The following is an 18,267-nucleotide window of genomic DNA, read 5'->3' on the forward strand; positions in this document are numbered from 1 at the left end:
TCCTGTCCGATAAAAATTGTCCCGTGACTGAATCTAGTTGCCTACCCCTGACCTTTTGAGATTTAGATTTGAGCTATGCAAGTCAACAAATTGGAGGGATGCATATGTGCTGATTGGAGTCCCCATGGCCCATATGGAGAATACGAGTAGTAGTAGCAGTAGTAGTAGTAGTAGTAAGTAGTAAGTAGTAAGTAGTAGTAGTAGTAGTAGTAGTAGTAGTAGTAGTAGTAGTAGCAGTAGTAGCCTACTGACATAGTTTGAGAACAGTATGTTGTATGACCAACTGTAAACTGTGTGGTACATGAACGTCACTGGGCCTGGGAGAATCACATGGTTGCGTGCCCCCCATGTGAGGAGGGATCAAATGTCTTTTCCACCCACAGAGACACACACATACATTCCATCTCCTTGGACTGTATGTTCCACCTCTGCCACTCCCCTCGTAGAATGCTTGCTGATCCTAGACCATATAGGGCATATAATAAGACAGTGAAAACTGAGCACAGAACAGTCCAAACTGTGGCTGCTGGTTTTGAAATACAGCCCAGTTCATCCACTCTCGTGCGGGTCAAAGGCCAGGCAGAGTGGTTCTTATTTCGCTCCTCAGTTTTAACAGCCGCTGTTCTTGAATAGGCCAGAATTGGCCACTGGGGGCGGGGAGAAGATGTGACATCACAGACTAAGTCCAGTTCTGTCCTATGTCCTGGTTGTCAGGGTAAGGTGGAGACAAAACAACCAAAGACAGACTGACTGACTGACAGGAATATACAGAGAGAACCCTTGTGCTTTTACTGACCACTGATTGACCATTGGCTAGTGGCTACATTCACAGAGAGGATACAGTTCTCTGGTGAGTGTTGAGTTGTTTCACTGTGATTTAATTGTAGGAGCGAAGGTCTCATAGGAAAGGCATGGACTAGACTGGAGGGTTACAGAGGTTATGCAGTGTGCTGTCATGTCTCTGGTCAGACCAGAGCACTGTTAGGCATGCTGAAAATGTCTGATTTCAGCAAACCAACACATGTAACACAGGGTAACAGAGGACTGGGCCTGTAACTAATGCAAACACAATTGTTATAAAGGATATGCCTTATTTATACCAGAGGACCAGTGGAATAATCTATGTAATGTAGCATGTAAATACACACAGTTACCCTGGAGTAGTAACTATGCAATGTTACATTTTTCTTAGGACTGTTTAAATCGAATGCATTGGACGATCAGTCAAATATTTTCAGAGGAGTATTGTACTACTGACGGGTGACCTGAATATTTGCAAACTTGTCATAATCCGCAGTGTTTCTCACAGGAGTTATTTAGGACAAGGAGGAGTCAGGTTAGGATGTTGACATTGAAGGGAATGCTTTGATATTGATGTGTGCAGGGGGGTGGGTGGGAGTGTTGTTGTGGTACCAAAGTTGAAGAACATACGCATATCTAGGTACTTTCCGCAGGTCCTGGAATTGTAGGCGAACTCATGGAAAACAGAAAGGAAAGTGCTGCACACTGTTGCTCATTCTCCCAGGTGATATTTATTTACAACAACGTTTCGACCCCTAGGTCTTCATCAGGCATCCATATCCCAGGTGGGGGTGGAAGGTCCTATATATAGGAGCAGTACTCAGTGACATCCCTGCCTGAAATAGGAGGTAAAAAATGTATAACAGTTTCACAATAAACATTCAATGTATCAGAATATATGATCATATACAGGGAATGTGATCAATATTTACAGTAATATGCATACACATACAATATTCAATTAGGATGAAAAAAAAACAACACAATTCTGACATTGAAACTATAAAAACCTTTAAAAAGAAAAAGTGGGACATGACCCTGGAGTGGGGTGTGGCATCATTGTGTGTACATTTGGCCAGACAGTAAGAGTAACACTACACTCCTGGGTGGGAAGAGGAGGGCTGGGATGTCCCAGTTGAGAGCACACAGCGTGCTGTGCCACAGAGGAATTTGTAGCCCTTTCGGGGCTGTGCAATTCTGGAAAGCAATGTAAAGAGCAAAAATAGAATGTCTGCCAACACTCCTCTCCTTTTCAGTCTCCATGGCAATAATATTAATCCTTCAATGAAATTGTAATGTTTTTAACCTTTGAGCATTGAAAATCACTTCCCTAAAGGTTTTCTTATTATCTATAATTATCTTTTACAAATAATTTGTGTCACAAGAGTTCTTTAAATCCACCCCAGCTATTTGGTCAGAGTATTCTATGTAAATAAGAGCCTATGTAAGTACCTAGCTACTTAGAAAACAACAGCCCCAGAATTCCCATGTGAATCAATTACTAGAATAGTATGAAAACTGGTTTAGTTTAAACACTTCTCTGTCCATCATCTCAGGCACCCAGAACCAAATCCCACATCCATTAGTCTGTTACGAGAGACCATCATCTAGGGTCGGGGAAGTAAATAACAGAATAAGAATTAAAAGGGCATATTTGTAAACAATGGAGGAAAGTTTATATTTTGTTTTCTGATTGACAGTCGAACTAACCACATGAGACATTTATAAGTTTGATTCTTTAAGAATCAATTGCTATATCATTAGTTGAAAAGTACAGGAATGGATGTAGGCCTACAAATCCCAGATTGCCCATTGTTTACATTTTTTTTCTCTCACAGGCCTCATGCTCAGAAGCTAGCTAAAGTGAAGGGCTGGAATTTTATTTTTATTTCACCTTTATTTAACCAGGTAGGCAAGTTGAGAACAAGTTCTCATTTACAATTGCGACCTGGCCAAGATAAAGCAATGGCATTGAATAAATAGAAGGGTATCAAACATATGGAAACCACACGTTTGACTCAGCTCCATTTATTCCATTCCAACCATTACAATGAGTCCGTCCTGGTGGCTTCGCCTCTCCCTGTCTGGTATTAAATACCACAAGTCTAAACGAGGCGTGAAAACCTCCTTGTAAAAACACTGACTGTTGTAGCCAAACCGGCCGCCAGAAAGCGCTATTATTCCATAAACCACGTAAAATGAATAATAGTGCCAGCTCCCGGCAGGTTGGGCAATGACCGTTGGAGGGGGGAGTTTGTCTCTGACTGTGGCCATCCATAATCTATGTGGCCGAAAAGTTGTTTGAGAAACTCACAGCCTGTTGAAGACCTGGAACTGACGAAACGACGGTTTGGGCGCGCGTTTTGGGTGGTTATGGTAAGACATGATGACAAACACGTTTTGAATCCAGTTTATGTCACTGAAAGAAAGTTTGACTAATAGTGTAACGGATTTTACTCCGAGCCTTTCACTTGCGCACACATGTATGTAATGTGTCTTCTCCAGTGCAACGATGTTCGGATACCGCGCGCGTGCGCTCTGTTGCAACAATAATACTGGCTTTGGCAAGTACTGTACATGCTCGTGTGGTGTGCATTGGTGGGTTCACACTTCAAACTAACCAACCACTCTTCGTTATTTTCCCTCTGCACTCTCTCAAATTTCACAGAATATTTCGTGGGCTATCAGCGGAACAGAGTGTGAGCTCCAGAAACCGAACATGACTGAAAACGGACTTGGGAACCGGGTGCTTAACATGGACACCATGAACCCGAATGTAAAGCGGGTTGAGTATGCTGTCCGTGGTCCAATCGTGCAACGCGCATTGCAGATTGAAAATGAGCTCAAAGAGGTACAGTGTGTACTGTTGGACAGAGATCGAGATTTGCATGTGGCTGGCCTTTTTCTTGTGAAATAGCCCAGGTGACATGGTGCAAATTACCAGATGTACGTGGGAAGTTGCCCATTATCCAACCTAATGCAGCAGTAGTAAAATAAACTTTGCCGTAAACCATGATCGGACTGGGATGAGTAAAGACTCAAATGTAAAACCCACTGGGTTCCTCAGAAGCGTCACTTACACGCAGAATGAGTTGGGACATAGGCGATGTCAGACTTTCAGTCAACCTATTTACTAACTTTCCATGCATTGAGTGTGCACAAACACTGTCAAACAGTATAGAGCCGTGTGATGATAGTGCACTCTGGTGACATTGGCACGTAATCATAGGATCACCATTCTTTCCTTAGAGAACACACAAATATGCAAAGGATACTGATCTTTATGAGGGACTGCCCTGAAACTAATGCTCACTCTTTTGGAGAAGCTGACCCTGAACCACAACATTGTTTTAAAGGCAGTAGTCTCCTAAAGCAGTGGCTTCCAACTTTTTTCTGGTACTGTACCACCAACTGCTTTTTGCTTTGCCCGGAGTATCCCGGAAGTATGAGTGATGATTAGCTGAGAGAAATATATTATAAAAAAATTGTGGTACTGTTTTTTTGGACTTCAGTGCGGCTTTTAACTTTATCGACCATAGTCTGCTGCTGGAAAAACGTATGTGTTATGGCTTTACACCCCCTGCTATTTTGTGGATAAAGAGTTACCGGTCTAACAGAACACAGAGGGTGTTCTTTAATGGAAACCTCTCCAACATAATCCAGGTAGAATCAGGAATTCCCCAGGGCAGCTGTCTAGGTCTCTTACTTTTTTCAATCTTTACTAATTACATTTGAGTAAAGCCAGTGTCTATGCATGCGGACGGCTCAACACTATCCACGTCCACTACTACAGTGAGTGAAATCAATGCACCACTTAACAAAGAGCTGCAATTAGTTTCAGAATGGGTGGCAAGGAATAAGTTAGTCCTAAATATAAAAAATATATAAAAGCATTGTATTTGGGACAAATCATTCACTAAACCCTAAACCTAAATATTGTAATAAATAATGTTTGGAGTAACCCTGGATTATAAACAGTCATGGTCAAAACATGTTAATACAACAGTAGCTAAGATGGGGAGAAGTCTGTCCATAATTAAAGTGCTGCTCTGCCTTTTTAACAACACTATCAACAAGGCAGGTCCTACAGGCCCTAGTTTTGTCGCACCTGGACTACTTTTCAATGGTGTGGTCTGGTGCCACAAAGAGGGACCTCGGAAAATTACAATTGGCTCCGAATAGGGCAGCATGGCTGGCACTTAAATATACACAAGAGAGTTAAAATTAGTGGAGGAGAGATTGACTTCATCACCACTTGTTTTTGTAAGAAGTGTTGACATTCTGAATGCACCGAGGTGTCTGTTTAAACTACTAGCACACAGCTCAGACACCCATGCATACACCACATGACATTCCACCAGAGGTCTCTTTACAACCCCCAAATCAAGAACAGACTATGGGAGGTGCACAGTACTACATAGAGCCATGACTACATGGAACTCTATTCTAAATCAGGTAACTGATGCAAGTAGATTCAGATTTTTTTTAAACAGATAAAAAAATACACCTTATGGAACAGCGGGGACTGTGAAGAGTCACACACACACACACACACACACACACACACACACACATGGATGTTGTATTGTAGATATGTGGCAGTCGAGTAGTGGCCTGAGGGAACACACTTATTGTGTTGTGAAAAGTGTTATGTAATGTAATGTTTTAAATTGTATATAGTTGCCTTAATGTTGCTGGACTCCAGGAAGAGTAGCTGCTGACTTGGCAGAAACTAATGGACCCCAGAAAGAGTAGCTGCTGCCTTGGCAGGAACTAATTGACCCCAGGAAGATTAGCTTGTGCCTTGACAGAAACTAATGGGGATCCTTAATAAATACAAATACCCCTGAAGTACCCCCTCATGTACATTTTACCAGAAGGTATATTGTCTCAGAAGTCTTCTCAAGTACCTTCCTGGATAGGCCATGTACCCCAGGGGTCTTAGTCGTTCACTCCTAAGGCCTGAGGTGGGGATGGTTACCAAACTAGAGTAGATTGATTCAGAGTACAATTGAGTATACACTCTCCCTCTCTTTTGTCTGTGAATTGGCTCCTTCACTTGGCTACTCTGAAGCCATGTGGAGCAGTTCTCTGGGCACTGTGCCAACAGCTAAACCTTGTCGAGCAGGTGCCCATTGAGGAGGCCATGTAGGGTGCTTAGGTTTAGCAGAAAGTAAAGTTATGTCTAAAGTTCAACACCACAATATCCCCACCTGTGTTCTCCCTCCCTCCAGCCATAAAGTATGTGTAATATAGTAATATCCTTTCCATGTTTCAGTTATAACATGGTTCAAAGAATACAATGATTGCCTAATTTTAAAATTATGTTGAGATTCAACTTGACAAATGTTATTGGATATGTTATAGAAGCTTACTAGCATTCACATGGAGTGGGATATGCCCATTGCATTGGCTGGTATGCTGAGAGACTTCCTGTCAGGGCACTGGGCAGTGACACTTACTGATAACTCAGCAAAACAGATGGGACTAAGGTCAGTCTGGTTTGAAGTGGAATGGCTGATACATTCACCTCAGACTGGTCAGTCATTTATTCCTAGGCTGCATCCAAAGACTAGCATACAGTGAATGGGTTTGGAATTTTATAGCCGACTTTCCAGTGACTTTTTCCAGAAAAAAAATGCAAATTTCATAAACTGAAGTATTAGGTCAATATAATTGGGCCAATTTGTTTTGGTCAGTGCTATCCGGAATCCTTGGTACATTCCTACCTTAACCCCAACCCTTACCAAACCTTAACCCCTACCATTAGCCTAACCCTTACCAAACCTTAACCCCTACCATTAGCCTAACACTTACCAAACCTTAACCCCTACCATTAGCCTAACCCTTACCGAACCTTAACCCCTACTATTAGCCTAACCCTTACCAAACCTTAACCCCTACCATTAGCCTAACACTTACCGAACCTTAACCCCTACCATTAGCCTAACCCTTACCGAACCTTAACCCTACCATTACCATTAGAACCTAACCCTACCATTAGCCTAACCCTTAACCCTTACCATTAGCCTAACACTTACCGAACCTTAACCCTTACCATTAGCCTAACCCTTACCGAACCTTAACCCTTACCATTAGCCTAACACTTACCGAACCTTAACCCTTACCATTAGCCTAACCCTTACCGACCCTTAACCCCTACCATTAGCCTAACCCTTACCGAACCTTAACCCTTACCATTAGCCTAACCCTTACCGAACCTTAACCCCTACTATTAGCCTAACTCTTACCGAACCTTAACCCTACCATTACCTTTAACCCCTACCATTAGCCTAACACTTAACCCTACCATTAGCCTAACCCTTACCGAACCTTAACCCTTACCATTAGCCTAACACTTACCGAACCTTAACCCTTACCATTAGCCTAACCCTTACCGAACCCTTAACCCCTACCATTAGCCTAACACTTACCGAATTAACCCTTAACCCCTACTATTAGCCTAACCCTAACCCTTACCATTAGCCTAAACCTTAACCCCTACTATTAGCCTAACCCTTACCGAACCTTAACCCCTACCATTAGCCTAACACTTACCGAACCTTAACCCTTACCATTAGCCTAACCCTTACCGACCATTAACCCCTACTATTAGCCTAACCCTTACCGAACCTTAACCCCTACTATTAGCCTAACTCTTACCGAACCTTAACCCCTACCATTAGCCTAACACTTACCGAACCTTAACCCTTACCATTAGCCTAACCCTTACCATTAGCCTAACCCTTACCGAACCTTAACCCCTACTATTAGCCTAACCCTTAACCCCTACCATTAGCCTAACCTTAACTTAACCCTACCATTAGCCTAACCCTTACCGAACCTTAACCCTACCATTAGCCTAACCCTTACCGAACCCTTAACCCCTACCATTAGCCTAACACTTACCGAACCTTAACCCTTACCATTTAAGCCGACCCTTAACCCTTACCCCTAACACTTACCGAACCTTAACCCTTACCATTAGCCTAACACCCTTACCATTAGCCTAACACTTACCGAACCTTAACCCTTACCATTAGCCTAACCCTTACCGACCCTTAACCCCTACCATTAGCCTAACCCTTACCGAACCTTCACACTTACCTTAACCATTTTAAATTTCAACTTCAATGGGGTAGTGTCTCAAGGATTCCGAATAGCATGGACCAATTTGTTTTGGTGCAAGCTAGTAGCTCTGCCTGTGTGTCTGGTTGGCACAACAAGGGTCTTTTCATGATGGTGATCAATGAGAGAGTGCTTAGTTTAGCCTCAATGGGGTTTCTATGGCGACCTACCTCAATTCCCAGGCTTTGCTGTGAAGAACTGAAAATAACATTTGATCAAATGCCCTTATCCAGAGTGTCTCACAGCAAGAGCAGATAACAAGGGGATCAAAGGACATCATACAAATGTCTGGCACGGGTGTATGTCACTTTTGATACATTTGTCCAGAACTTGCAATTCATGAATTTCACTGATAAAACTATAGTGAATAGAGTTGTGTCCTGGTCTCAATTGGCCGGTCCAGAGCCCTGTTGTCAGTGCCTGGTGCTGAACAGGAGAACACAGAGCTGACCAGTGGGAGAGGGGGCAGTTCTCACACGGCGAACAGCACACTCATTGTTCCACTCAAGCGAGGGATAAGACCAAGAAGGGAAGAGCTTTGCGTCCCTTCTCGGACCTTCCCGATCAGATCTGTATGGTAGTTAGAATGAGGTGAATCACAGTAGGTTAACATAATAGGGATGTTGACTCAGTAAAATTATTCAATAGAAAGAGACCAGAGACAATGAACAGCCAGATAACAGCCAGTTTCTGTTACTTAACTGAAACAATGGAAATTAAAAATATATTTTTTACATACCGTGGTTGCCATAACATTGAAGAACTCCAACGGCGCATGATTAATTCTGAGAATCGCCCCTCACCAAAATATAACTTTCTATCCTCTGTAGTCTACCCAGGTCCTGATCTCCCCTCTGTATCTCCTGTGCCAGGCTGACTCTGTGCCAGGCTGACTCTGTGCCAGGCCTAATCTATACAGAACCTGGGGGCACAGGGCTGCTAATGAGAGAGGAGGACTGGCATGGGGGATTGGGACTGTGCGATGAGGGAATGAACCAGTCTGATTTGATTTTACATGCAGCCAATGTCAGCTGATCTGAAAGGAATGAACAGCTGATCTTTCATTATGCATGTGCCATGTGTCCCGTTCTAAGAATCCTGAGAAGTGTTTTGGGCGTGAAACTGAAGTTATTTAAAGGGCCAATTAATAACAAAGTGTGTTTTGGTAAAAATCTGAGGGATGGGCTTGGAGAAATGGAACCACTCTCAAATGTATAGACAGAGCTATGGATGCAAGGACTAACCGTTGATGATAACAACATTAGTGTTTAACCATGTTTTGAGGCTATACACTGTTTACATTTTACAATGTTTACAAACATTGGCGTAAAACAGGCTTCTATTTTGGGTTCTGATGGGGTACAACAGTTGAACTAAGCTCAGTAGGCAAGTCCAAAAATGTATGTAGCTACAGATTGCACCTTTAAATTATTATTACTGGTGGTTTTGGATAGTTGTTGTGAGGCATTCAGCTCCGGTGTCGTTCTCTGTTTGTAAAATGGAATACCTGCCGTCCCTGCCTGAACACACTGATGTCCCAGCAGTACAAACACAGCTGGGTGTCCCCCTCTCCCTTCCATTTTGATTGGCAGAAATCATGAGACACCCCCTGATATTGACCTACAGGAGGAAAGCAGGAAGGTATCATGTGGGTTTAGGTTTCAGTTGGGGGAATGAACAGAGTGCCTGTTTAGCTACACAACAAGGAAAGCAGTGTCATCTACAGTATAGACATTCCCATACCAAGATGGCTGATGTGAAGACGGAGCACTCAGACAGTCTACCACGACTACTAGGTCTACCACGACTACTAGGTCTACCACGTCTACTAGGTCTACCAAGACTACTAGGTCTACCACGACTACTAGGTCTACCACGACTACTAGATCTACCACGACTACTAGGTCTACCACGACTACTAGGTCTACCACGTCTACTAGGTCTACCACATCTACCACGACTACTAGGTCTACCACGACTACTAGGTCTACCACGACTACTAGGTCTACCACAACTACAAGGTCTACCAAGACTACTAGATCTACCACGACTACTAGGTCTACTACGACTACTAGGTCTACCACGACTACTAGGTCTACCACAACTACAAGGTCTACCAAGACTACTAGATCTACCACGACTACTAGGTCTACCACGACTACTAGGTCTACCACGACTACTAGGTCTACCACGACTACTAGGTCTACCACGACTACAAGGTCTACCAAGACTACTAGATCTACCACGACTACTAGGTCTACTACGACTACTAGGTCTACCACGACTACTAGGTCTACCACGACTACTAGGTCTACCAAGACTACTAGGTCTACCACGACTACTAGGTCTACCACGACTACAAGGTCTACCAAGACTACTAGATCTACCACGACTACTAGGTCTACCACGACTACTAGGTCTACCACGACTACTAGGTCTACCACGACTACTAGATCTACCACGACTACTAGGTCTACCACGACTACTAGGTCTACCACGACTCCTAGGTCTACCACGACTACTAGGTCTACCAAGACTACTAGGTCTACCACATCTATCAGGCTACGCAAAGAACATGTTGTCATTGTCGCGTTACACTGTTTCCACTCTAGGTCTTGTCCATCTAGTTTCTTGTATTGGCTACAAGCCTGAATGTTGTTTATCAAGCCTCTGCATTGCAGATGATATGCTCCCTGTTGTATTTTGTTTTGACCAGTATCGTGAGTTGGAATGAAATTCTGATGATAAGAATTGGAGAGGGCTATGGAGTAGGCTTGAGCAGGGACAGAATGACAGGGAGAAAAGAGAGAGAGTGAGAGGCATTGGCACAGCAACAGCCCTATTGTTTTACCCAGATCTCTCCTGCCCTCCCCAGTCTACACACAGTGGGAGTATCACAGCTGTCCCCAGTCCCTCTGTTTAACATGCTGTTGGCTTCCAGGATTATACCAAGTCCAATGGTTGAATAGGCAGGGATTTTAAACCGAGTGTAGAGTTATCATACTCATAGAGGTTGGCGAGTAAGTATTACTATTGGGGATTGTCATGCACTAAATGTGACTTCTGTTTAATTATCACAATAACCATATCTGTGTAATAACTGCGACTTTCTCTGTTTCGCAGGGGGTTGAGAAGCCTTTTACAGAGGTCATCAAGGCCAACATTGGTGATGCGCATGCTATGGGCCAGAAACCAATCACATTTCTCCGACAGGTCCGTTAATTGTTGTTCTAAAGCTGTGGTGTATTTTATATGGAAGTGTCCCATTATTATTATAGATGACTATTTACTATATATTACTACACATTACTACAACTTCTCTGTTCCCGTCAGGTTGTAGCGCTCTGCGCCTACCCAGATCTCCTAGAAGACGACAAGTTTCCAGAGGACGCTAAAAATAGAGCACGGCGCATCCTTCAGGCCTGTGGAGGGGGAAGTATAGGTGAAATAACTTACTGTAGGCAAGCAGTGTGTAAAAAACAAACACCTTTTGTTAAATATCCATTGAACTTTTATCTATTTCAGGTGCATACAGTGCTAGTCCAGGCATTGAGATCATACGACAGGATGTGGCTAAATATATTGAGAAGCGGGACGGTGGCATCCCCAGTGACCCCGACAGCATCTACCTCTCCACCGGGGCCAGTGATGCCATAGTGGTAAGACTGATGATGGCAGTAGTACTGAGTTCTTGACTTGTGCTCGCGTGACTAAAATGTTGATTACAACCAACACTTAACTATTTACTGGATCAGTAAATCATCTCTCAATGCTGAATCGGATCTTACGGCACATGACTCTCCCCTTCCGTCCTTTCTACCTCCCTCACATCTCTCTCTATAGACCATGCTAAAGTTGTTGACGTCAGGCGAGGGGAAGAACCGTACAGGGGTGATGATCTCCATCCCTCAGTACCCCCTCTACTCTGCTGCTCTGGCTGAGCTGGCGGCTGTCCAGATCAGCTACTACCTGGACGAGGACAAGTGTTGGAGCCTGGACGTTGGTGAGCTGAGGAGGGCTGTGAAGGCAGCCAGGGAGCACTGTAACCCCCGCGCCCTCTGTATTATCAACCCTGGCAACCCCACAGGTATGTGGACACAAGTTTAGGGATCTGACTCTCTTATTTTTAGACCATCTCTGTTCTGTTTAGAGAACTCTTGTCACCCATCACTGTGATAGGTCAGGTCCAGAGCAGGCAGTGCATTGAAGATGTGATCCGATTCGCTGCTGAGGAGCACCTTTTCCTGATGGCTGATGAGGTAATTTAGTAATAATACAATCTCTTCTACCTGATCTTACCCTTTCTCCCCCTTCTCTAAGGTTTTTCTTCCAGACAAGATATTCAATACATATCACTCCCTCCCTCTGTGGCTACCAGGTGTACCAGGATAATGTGTATGCGGAGGGTTGCCAGTTCCACTCCTTTAAGAAGGTTCTGTTTGAGATGGGACCAGAGTACTCCAGTGTTGTGGAGCTGGTCTCTTTCCACTCCACCTCCAAATGCTTCATGGGAGAGTAAGTCTGTAGCTACACACCCACGTATTCTCACAGATGGTGACTGACATAACTTGGCTTTATTGGGAAAAACTAACTTGACACGTCGTACAGTATGTGAATCAAGTATGCCAGTTACTGTACCATATGAATGTGTGTGTTCCTGTCATACAGGTGTGGTTTCAGAGGAGGGTACATGGAGGTGGTTAACATGGACCCTGAGGTGAAGTTGCAGCTGACTAAGCTGGTGTCTGTGCGGCTGTGCCCCCCCATCCCTGGGCAGGCCCTACTGGACCTGGTGGTCAATCCCCCTCAGCCTGACGAGCCTTCCTATGCCACCTTCATCAAGGTCAGCATACACATGATGTGGATGTTAGGATTCAGCCCTAAATGTCACATTAATATTATTACAGTGTAACAGGTGCTGTTCAGTAAAAATGTACATTGTGTCACAATTTGTTAGTATTATCCTGACCTCTGACCACTTAACAGGAGCGTACTGCCAACCTGGATATCCTGGCTGAGAAGGCCAAGATGACAGAGCAGGTCCTCAACACGGTCCCAGGGATCCACTGTAACCCTGTCCAGGGAGCCATGTACACCTTCCCCCGCCTATCACTGCCAGAGAAAGCCATCAATGCGGCAAAGGTATGTCTTTCCATCCCCCTCTTTCACCCTCCCTCTCTGTTAATTGATCTCTCCTTTCCCTGCCTGTTTCTGATGCTCAGTTGTCTGATTCTTCCTATTCCAATCCCTTCTGTGTTGTTATTCAACCTTCTTTACCTCTGTGTAGGAGAAAGGCCAGGCTCCAGACATGTTCTACTGTATGAAGCTGCTGGAGGAGACTGGTATCTGCCTGGTTCCAGGTAGTGGCTTCGGGCAGAGAGATGGAACCTACCATTTCAGGTTAGACCAGTCGCCTGTCTAGCCTGGGTACCAGTCTGTTTAGCTATCATTCCACTCCTTGTCATGTCAAATGTTTTTCATGGCAAAGAGTGGAATGATAGCTAAACAGACTGGTACCCTACCCCCAGTGATGTTCATGCTAAGAAAACATAATTTTTTATCTCTATCACACTCTCTTTCTTTCTCTGTGTAGGATGACCATCTTACCTGCAACTGAAAAGCTGAAGGTTGTATTGGAAAAGATCAGGGAGTTTCATAAGCGTTTCACAGAGGAGTTCTCATAACCCCACTCCTCTTCCCAGTCTGGTCTGTAACAAAACCCCACTCCTCTTCCCAGTCTGGTCTGTAACAAAACCCCACTCCTCTACCCAGTCCAGTCTGTAACAAAACCCCACTCCTCTTCCCAGTCTGGTCTGTAACAAAACCCCACTCCTCTTCCCAGTCTGGTCTGTAACAAAACCCCACTCCTCTTTCCAGTCCGGTCTGTAACAAAACCCCACTCCTCTTCCCAGTCCGGTCTGTAACAAAACCCCACTCCTCTTCCCAGTCTGGTCTGTAACAAAACCCCACTCCTCTTCCCAGTCCGGTCTTTAACAAAACCCCACTCCTCTTCCCAGTCTGGTCTTTAACAAAACCCCACTCCTCTTCCCAGTCCGGTCTGTAACAAAACCCCACTCCTCTTCCCAGTCCGGTCTGTAACAAAACCCCACTCCTCTTCCCAGTCTGGTCTGTAACAAAACCCCACTCCTCTTCCCAGTCCGGTCTTTAACAAAACCCCACTCCTCTTCCCAGTCCGGTCTTTAACAAAACCCCACTCCTCTTCCCAGTCTGGTCTGTAACAAAACCACACTCCTCTTCCCAGTCTGGTCTGTAACAAAACTACACTCCTCTTCCCAGTCCGGTCATTAACAAAACCCCACTCCTCTTCCCAGTCCGGTCTGTAACAAAACCCCACCCCTCTTCCCAGTCCGGTCTGTAACAAAACCTCACCCCTCTTCCTAGTCCGGTCCGGTCTGTAAGAAAACCCCACCCATCTTCCCAGTCCGGTCTGTAACAAAACCTCACCCCTCTTCCCAGTCCGGTCCGGTCTGTAAGAAAACCCCACCCATCTTCCCAGTCCGGTCTGTAAGAAAACCCCACCCCTCTTCCCAGTCCGGTCTGTAACAAAACCTCACCCCTCTTCCCAGTCCGGTCCGGTCTGTAAGAAAACCCCACCCATCTTCCCAGTCCGGTCTGTAAGAAAACCTCACCCCTCTTCCCAGTCCGGTCCGGTCTGTAAGAAAACCCCTCCCATCTTCCCAGTCCGGTCTGTAAGAAAACCCCACCCATCTTCCTAGTCCGGTCCGGTCTGTAAGAAAACCCCACCCATCTTCCCAGTCCGGTCTGTAAGAAAACCCCACCCATCTTCCCAGTCCGGTCTGTAAGAAAACCTCACCCCTCTTCCCAGTCCGGTCTGTAACAAAATCCCACCCATCTTCCCAGTCCGGTCTGTAACAAAATCCCACCCATCTTCCCAGTCCGGTCTGTAACAAAATCCCACCCCTATTCCCAGTCTGGTCCAGTATGTAACAAGACCCCACCCCTCTTCCCAGTCCTGTCCAGTCTGTAACAAAACCCCACCCCTCTTCCCAGTCCGGTCTGTAACAAAACCCCACTCCTCTTCCCAGTCCTGTCCAGTCTGTAACAAAACCCCACCCCTCTTCCCAGTCCGGTCTGTAACAAAACCCCACCCTTCCTCCTCAGAAACTGGTTGGAGAGATGGTGAAAATATCTAACTGAAAGAGTGCCAGTGTGTTACCAACACACCCCCTGTTCGAGACTCTCCCCTCTAGTGTCCTAGACTTGACATTAAAAGAGGAGCAATGTGTTAAGAAACTGTACTTTTTAGCATGGTACCTGGCATGCTGTTCTGTTTCAGCTAATTGTTTAAATTGTGTGTCAGACAGCATCTACACAGTGTACATATGTGATAATGTTTTAGTCATTTTCAGTTCATGACTATAACTGATTGTGTCAGTTGAGGGTTTTACTTGTTTTGCCTATCTAGTTTTATAGGTTATACAGCTACATTATGATCAGTCGTACTATTATCAGTAAATAGTTGGCAGAGGTGTGCTTTTATTGCATGCCAGAGGGAGTGCAATGGCTGTTGCGTTGAAAAGGATACTGTGAACTACTGTGTGTACGATGAACAGTCTGAATGTAGTTACAGTATTTAATAACCATGTTGATTTTTATCTTGAATTGTAAAAATATAAATGAAAGTGTAATTTCTATGTCTTGGTTTGCTCATGCCCTGTCTGTGCACCACATCAGTGTGGGAAGCTGAAAGTACTTCTACAAAAAAAGAGATGCTCTGGAAATGTTTATGGCAATGTCACCTACTATATTTTTTTATTTCACCTTTATTTAAACAGGTAGGCAAGTTTAGAACAAGTTCTCATTTACAATTGCGACCTGGTCAAGATAAAGCAAAGCAGTTCGACAGGTACAACAACAAAGAGTTACACATGGAGTAAAACAAAATACAGTAGAAAAATAAGTCTATATACAATGTGAGAAAATGAGGTGAGATAAGGGAGGTAAAGGCAAAAAAGGCCATGGTGGCGAAGTAAATACAATATAGCAAGTTAAAAATGAATAAATAAATAAACACTGGAATGGTAGATTTGCAGTGGAAGCATGTGCAAAGTAGAGATAGAAATAATGGGGTGCAAAGGAGCAAAATAAATAAATACAGTAGGGGGAGAGGTAGTTGTTTGGGCTAAATTATAGATGGGCTATGTACAGGTGCAGTAATCTGTGAGCTGCTCTGACAGCTGGTGCTTAAAGCTAGTGAGGGGGATAAGTGTTTCCAGTTTCAGAGATTTTTGCAGTTCGTTCCAGTCATTGGCAGCAGAGAACTGGAAGGAGAGGCGGCCAAAGGAAGAATTGGTTATGGGGGTGACCAGAAAGATATACCTGCTGGAGCGCGTGCTACAGGTGGGTGCTGCTATGGTGACCAGCGAGGTGAGATAAGGGGGGACTTTACCTAGCAGGGTCTTGTAGATGACCTGGAGCCAGTGGGTTTGGCGATGAGTATGAAGCGAGGGCCTGCCAACGAGAGCGTACAGGTCGCAGTGGTGGGTAGTATATGGGGCTTTGGTGAGCAAACGGATGGCACTGTGATAGACTGCATCCAATTTATTAAGTAGGGTATTGGAGGCTATTTTGTAAATGACGTCGAGGATCGGTAGGATGGTCAGTTTTACAAGGGTATGTTTGGCAGCAGAGGCTTTGTTACGTTTGATGTGTTTGATGTGGGTCTGGAAGGAGAGTTTACAGTCTAACCAGACACCTAGGTATTTGTAGTTGTCCACATATTCTAAGTCAGAACCGTCCAGAGTAGTGATGTTGGACGGGTGGGCAGGTGCAGGCAGCGATCGGTTGAAGAGCATGCATTTAGTTTTACTTGTATTTAAGAGCAATTGGAGGCCACGGAAGGAGAGTTGTATGGCATTGAAGCTCGTCTGGAGTGTTGTTAACAGAGTCCAAAGACGGGCCAGAAGTATACAGAATGGTGTCATCTGCGTAGAGGTGGATCAGAGACTCACCAGCAGCAAGAGCGACGTCATTGATGTATACAGAGAAGAGAGTCGGTCCAAGAATTGAACCCTGTGGTACCCCCATAGAAACTGCCAGAGGCCCAGACAACAGGCCCTCTGATTTGACACACTGAACTCTATCAGAGAAATAGTTGGTGAACCAGGCGAGGCAATCATTTGAGAAACCAAGGCTATCGAGTCTGCTGATGAGGATGTGGTGATTGACAGTCGAAAGCCTTTGCCAGGTCAATGAATACGGCTGCACAGTATTGTTTCTTATCGATGGCGGTTAAGATATCTTTTAGGACCTTGAGTGTGGCTGAGGTGCACACATGACCAGCTCTGAAACCAGATGGCATAGCGGAGAAGGTATGGTGGGATTCGAAATGGTCGGTTATCTGTTTGTAGACTTGGCTTTCGAAGACCTTAGAAAAGCAGGGTAGAATAGATATAGGTCTGTAGCCGTTTGGGTCAAGAGTGTCCCCCCCCTTTGAAGAGGGGGATGACCGCAGCTGCTTTCCAATCTTTGGGAATCTCAGACGACTCGAAAGAGCGGTTGAACAGTCTAGTAATAGGGGTTGCAACAATTTCGGCAGAATTTTAGAAAGAAAGATTGTCTAGCCCGGCTGATTTGTAGGGGTCCAGATTTTGCAGCTCTTTCAGAACATCAGCTGACTGGATTTGGGAGAAGGAGAAATGGGGAAGGCTTGGACGAGTTGCTGTGGGGGGTGCAGTGCTGTTGCCCGGTGTAGGGGTAGCCAGGTGAAAAGCATGGCCAGCCGTAGAAAAATGCTTATTGAAATTCTCCATTATAGTGGATTTATCGGTGGTGACAGTGTTTCCTATCCTCAGAGCAGTGGGCAGCTGGGAGGAGGTGTTCTTATTCTCCATGGACTTTATAGTGTCCCATAACTTTTTTGAGTTTGTGTTGCAGGAAGCAAATTTCTGCTTGAAATAGCTAGCCTTGGCTTTTCTAACTGCCTGTGTGTATTGGTTTCTAGCTTCCCTGAAAAGCTGCATATCACGGGGGCTGTTCGATGCTAATGCAGAACGCCACAGGATGTTTTTGTGTTGGTTAAGGGCAGTCAGGTCTGGAGAGAACCAAGGGCTATATCTGTTCCTGGTTCTAAATTTCTTGAAAGGGGCATGCTTATTTAAGATGGTGAGGAAGGCTTTTTTATTTTATTTTTTATAACCAGGCATCCTCTACTGACGGGATGAGGTCAATGTCCTTCCAGGATACCCCGGCCAGGTCGATTAGAAAGGCCTGCTTGCTGAAGTGTTTCAGGGAGCTTTTGACAGTGATGAGTGGAGGTCGTTTGACTGCAGACCCATTACGGATGCAGGCAATGAG

The 18,267-nt window shown here is 44.8% G+C and overlaps 1 protein-coding gene across 4 annotated transcripts; it reads left to right on the forward strand.

The window, feature by feature from the left end:
* The first annotated feature begins 697 nt into the window (after positions 1-697).
* si:ch211-217a12.1 (alanine aminotransferase 2-like) lies at positions 698-15,605 on the forward strand. 4 transcript variants are annotated; one of them, XM_029626329.2, is made up of 13 exons: positions 698-850; positions 1,455-1,525; positions 3,470-3,652; positions 11,053-11,142; positions 11,263-11,371; positions 11,455-11,588; positions 11,773-12,016; positions 12,109-12,188; positions 12,308-12,444; positions 12,598-12,772; positions 12,916-13,071; positions 13,217-13,329; positions 13,523-15,605. In XM_029626329.2, the coding sequence occupies exons 2-13, from the start codon at positions 1,478-1,480 to the stop codon at positions 13,611-13,613; spliced, it is 1,560 nt and encodes a 519-aa protein (XP_029482189.2). In that variant the 5' UTR covers positions 698-850; positions 1,455-1,477; the 3' UTR covers positions 13,614-15,605. The 4 variants fall into 4 exon arrangements, with proteins under 4 accessions (XP_029482189.2, XP_064863058.1, XP_029482190.2 ...); XM_065006986.1 differs by lacking the exon at positions 1,455-1,525 and adding an exon at positions 1,561-1,649 and having other exon boundaries at positions 699-850; XM_029626330.2 differs by lacking the exon at positions 1,455-1,525 and having other exon boundaries at positions 699-850.
* The last annotated feature ends 2,662 nt before the right edge of the window (positions 15,606-18,267 follow it).

Source organism: Oncorhynchus nerka, linkage group LG22 (assembly GCF_034236695.1).
Source record: "Oncorhynchus nerka isolate Pitt River linkage group LG22, Oner_Uvic_2.0, whole genome shotgun sequence".
NCBI classification, from domain to species: domain Eukaryota; kingdom Metazoa; phylum Chordata; class Actinopteri; order Salmoniformes; family Salmonidae; genus Oncorhynchus; species Oncorhynchus nerka.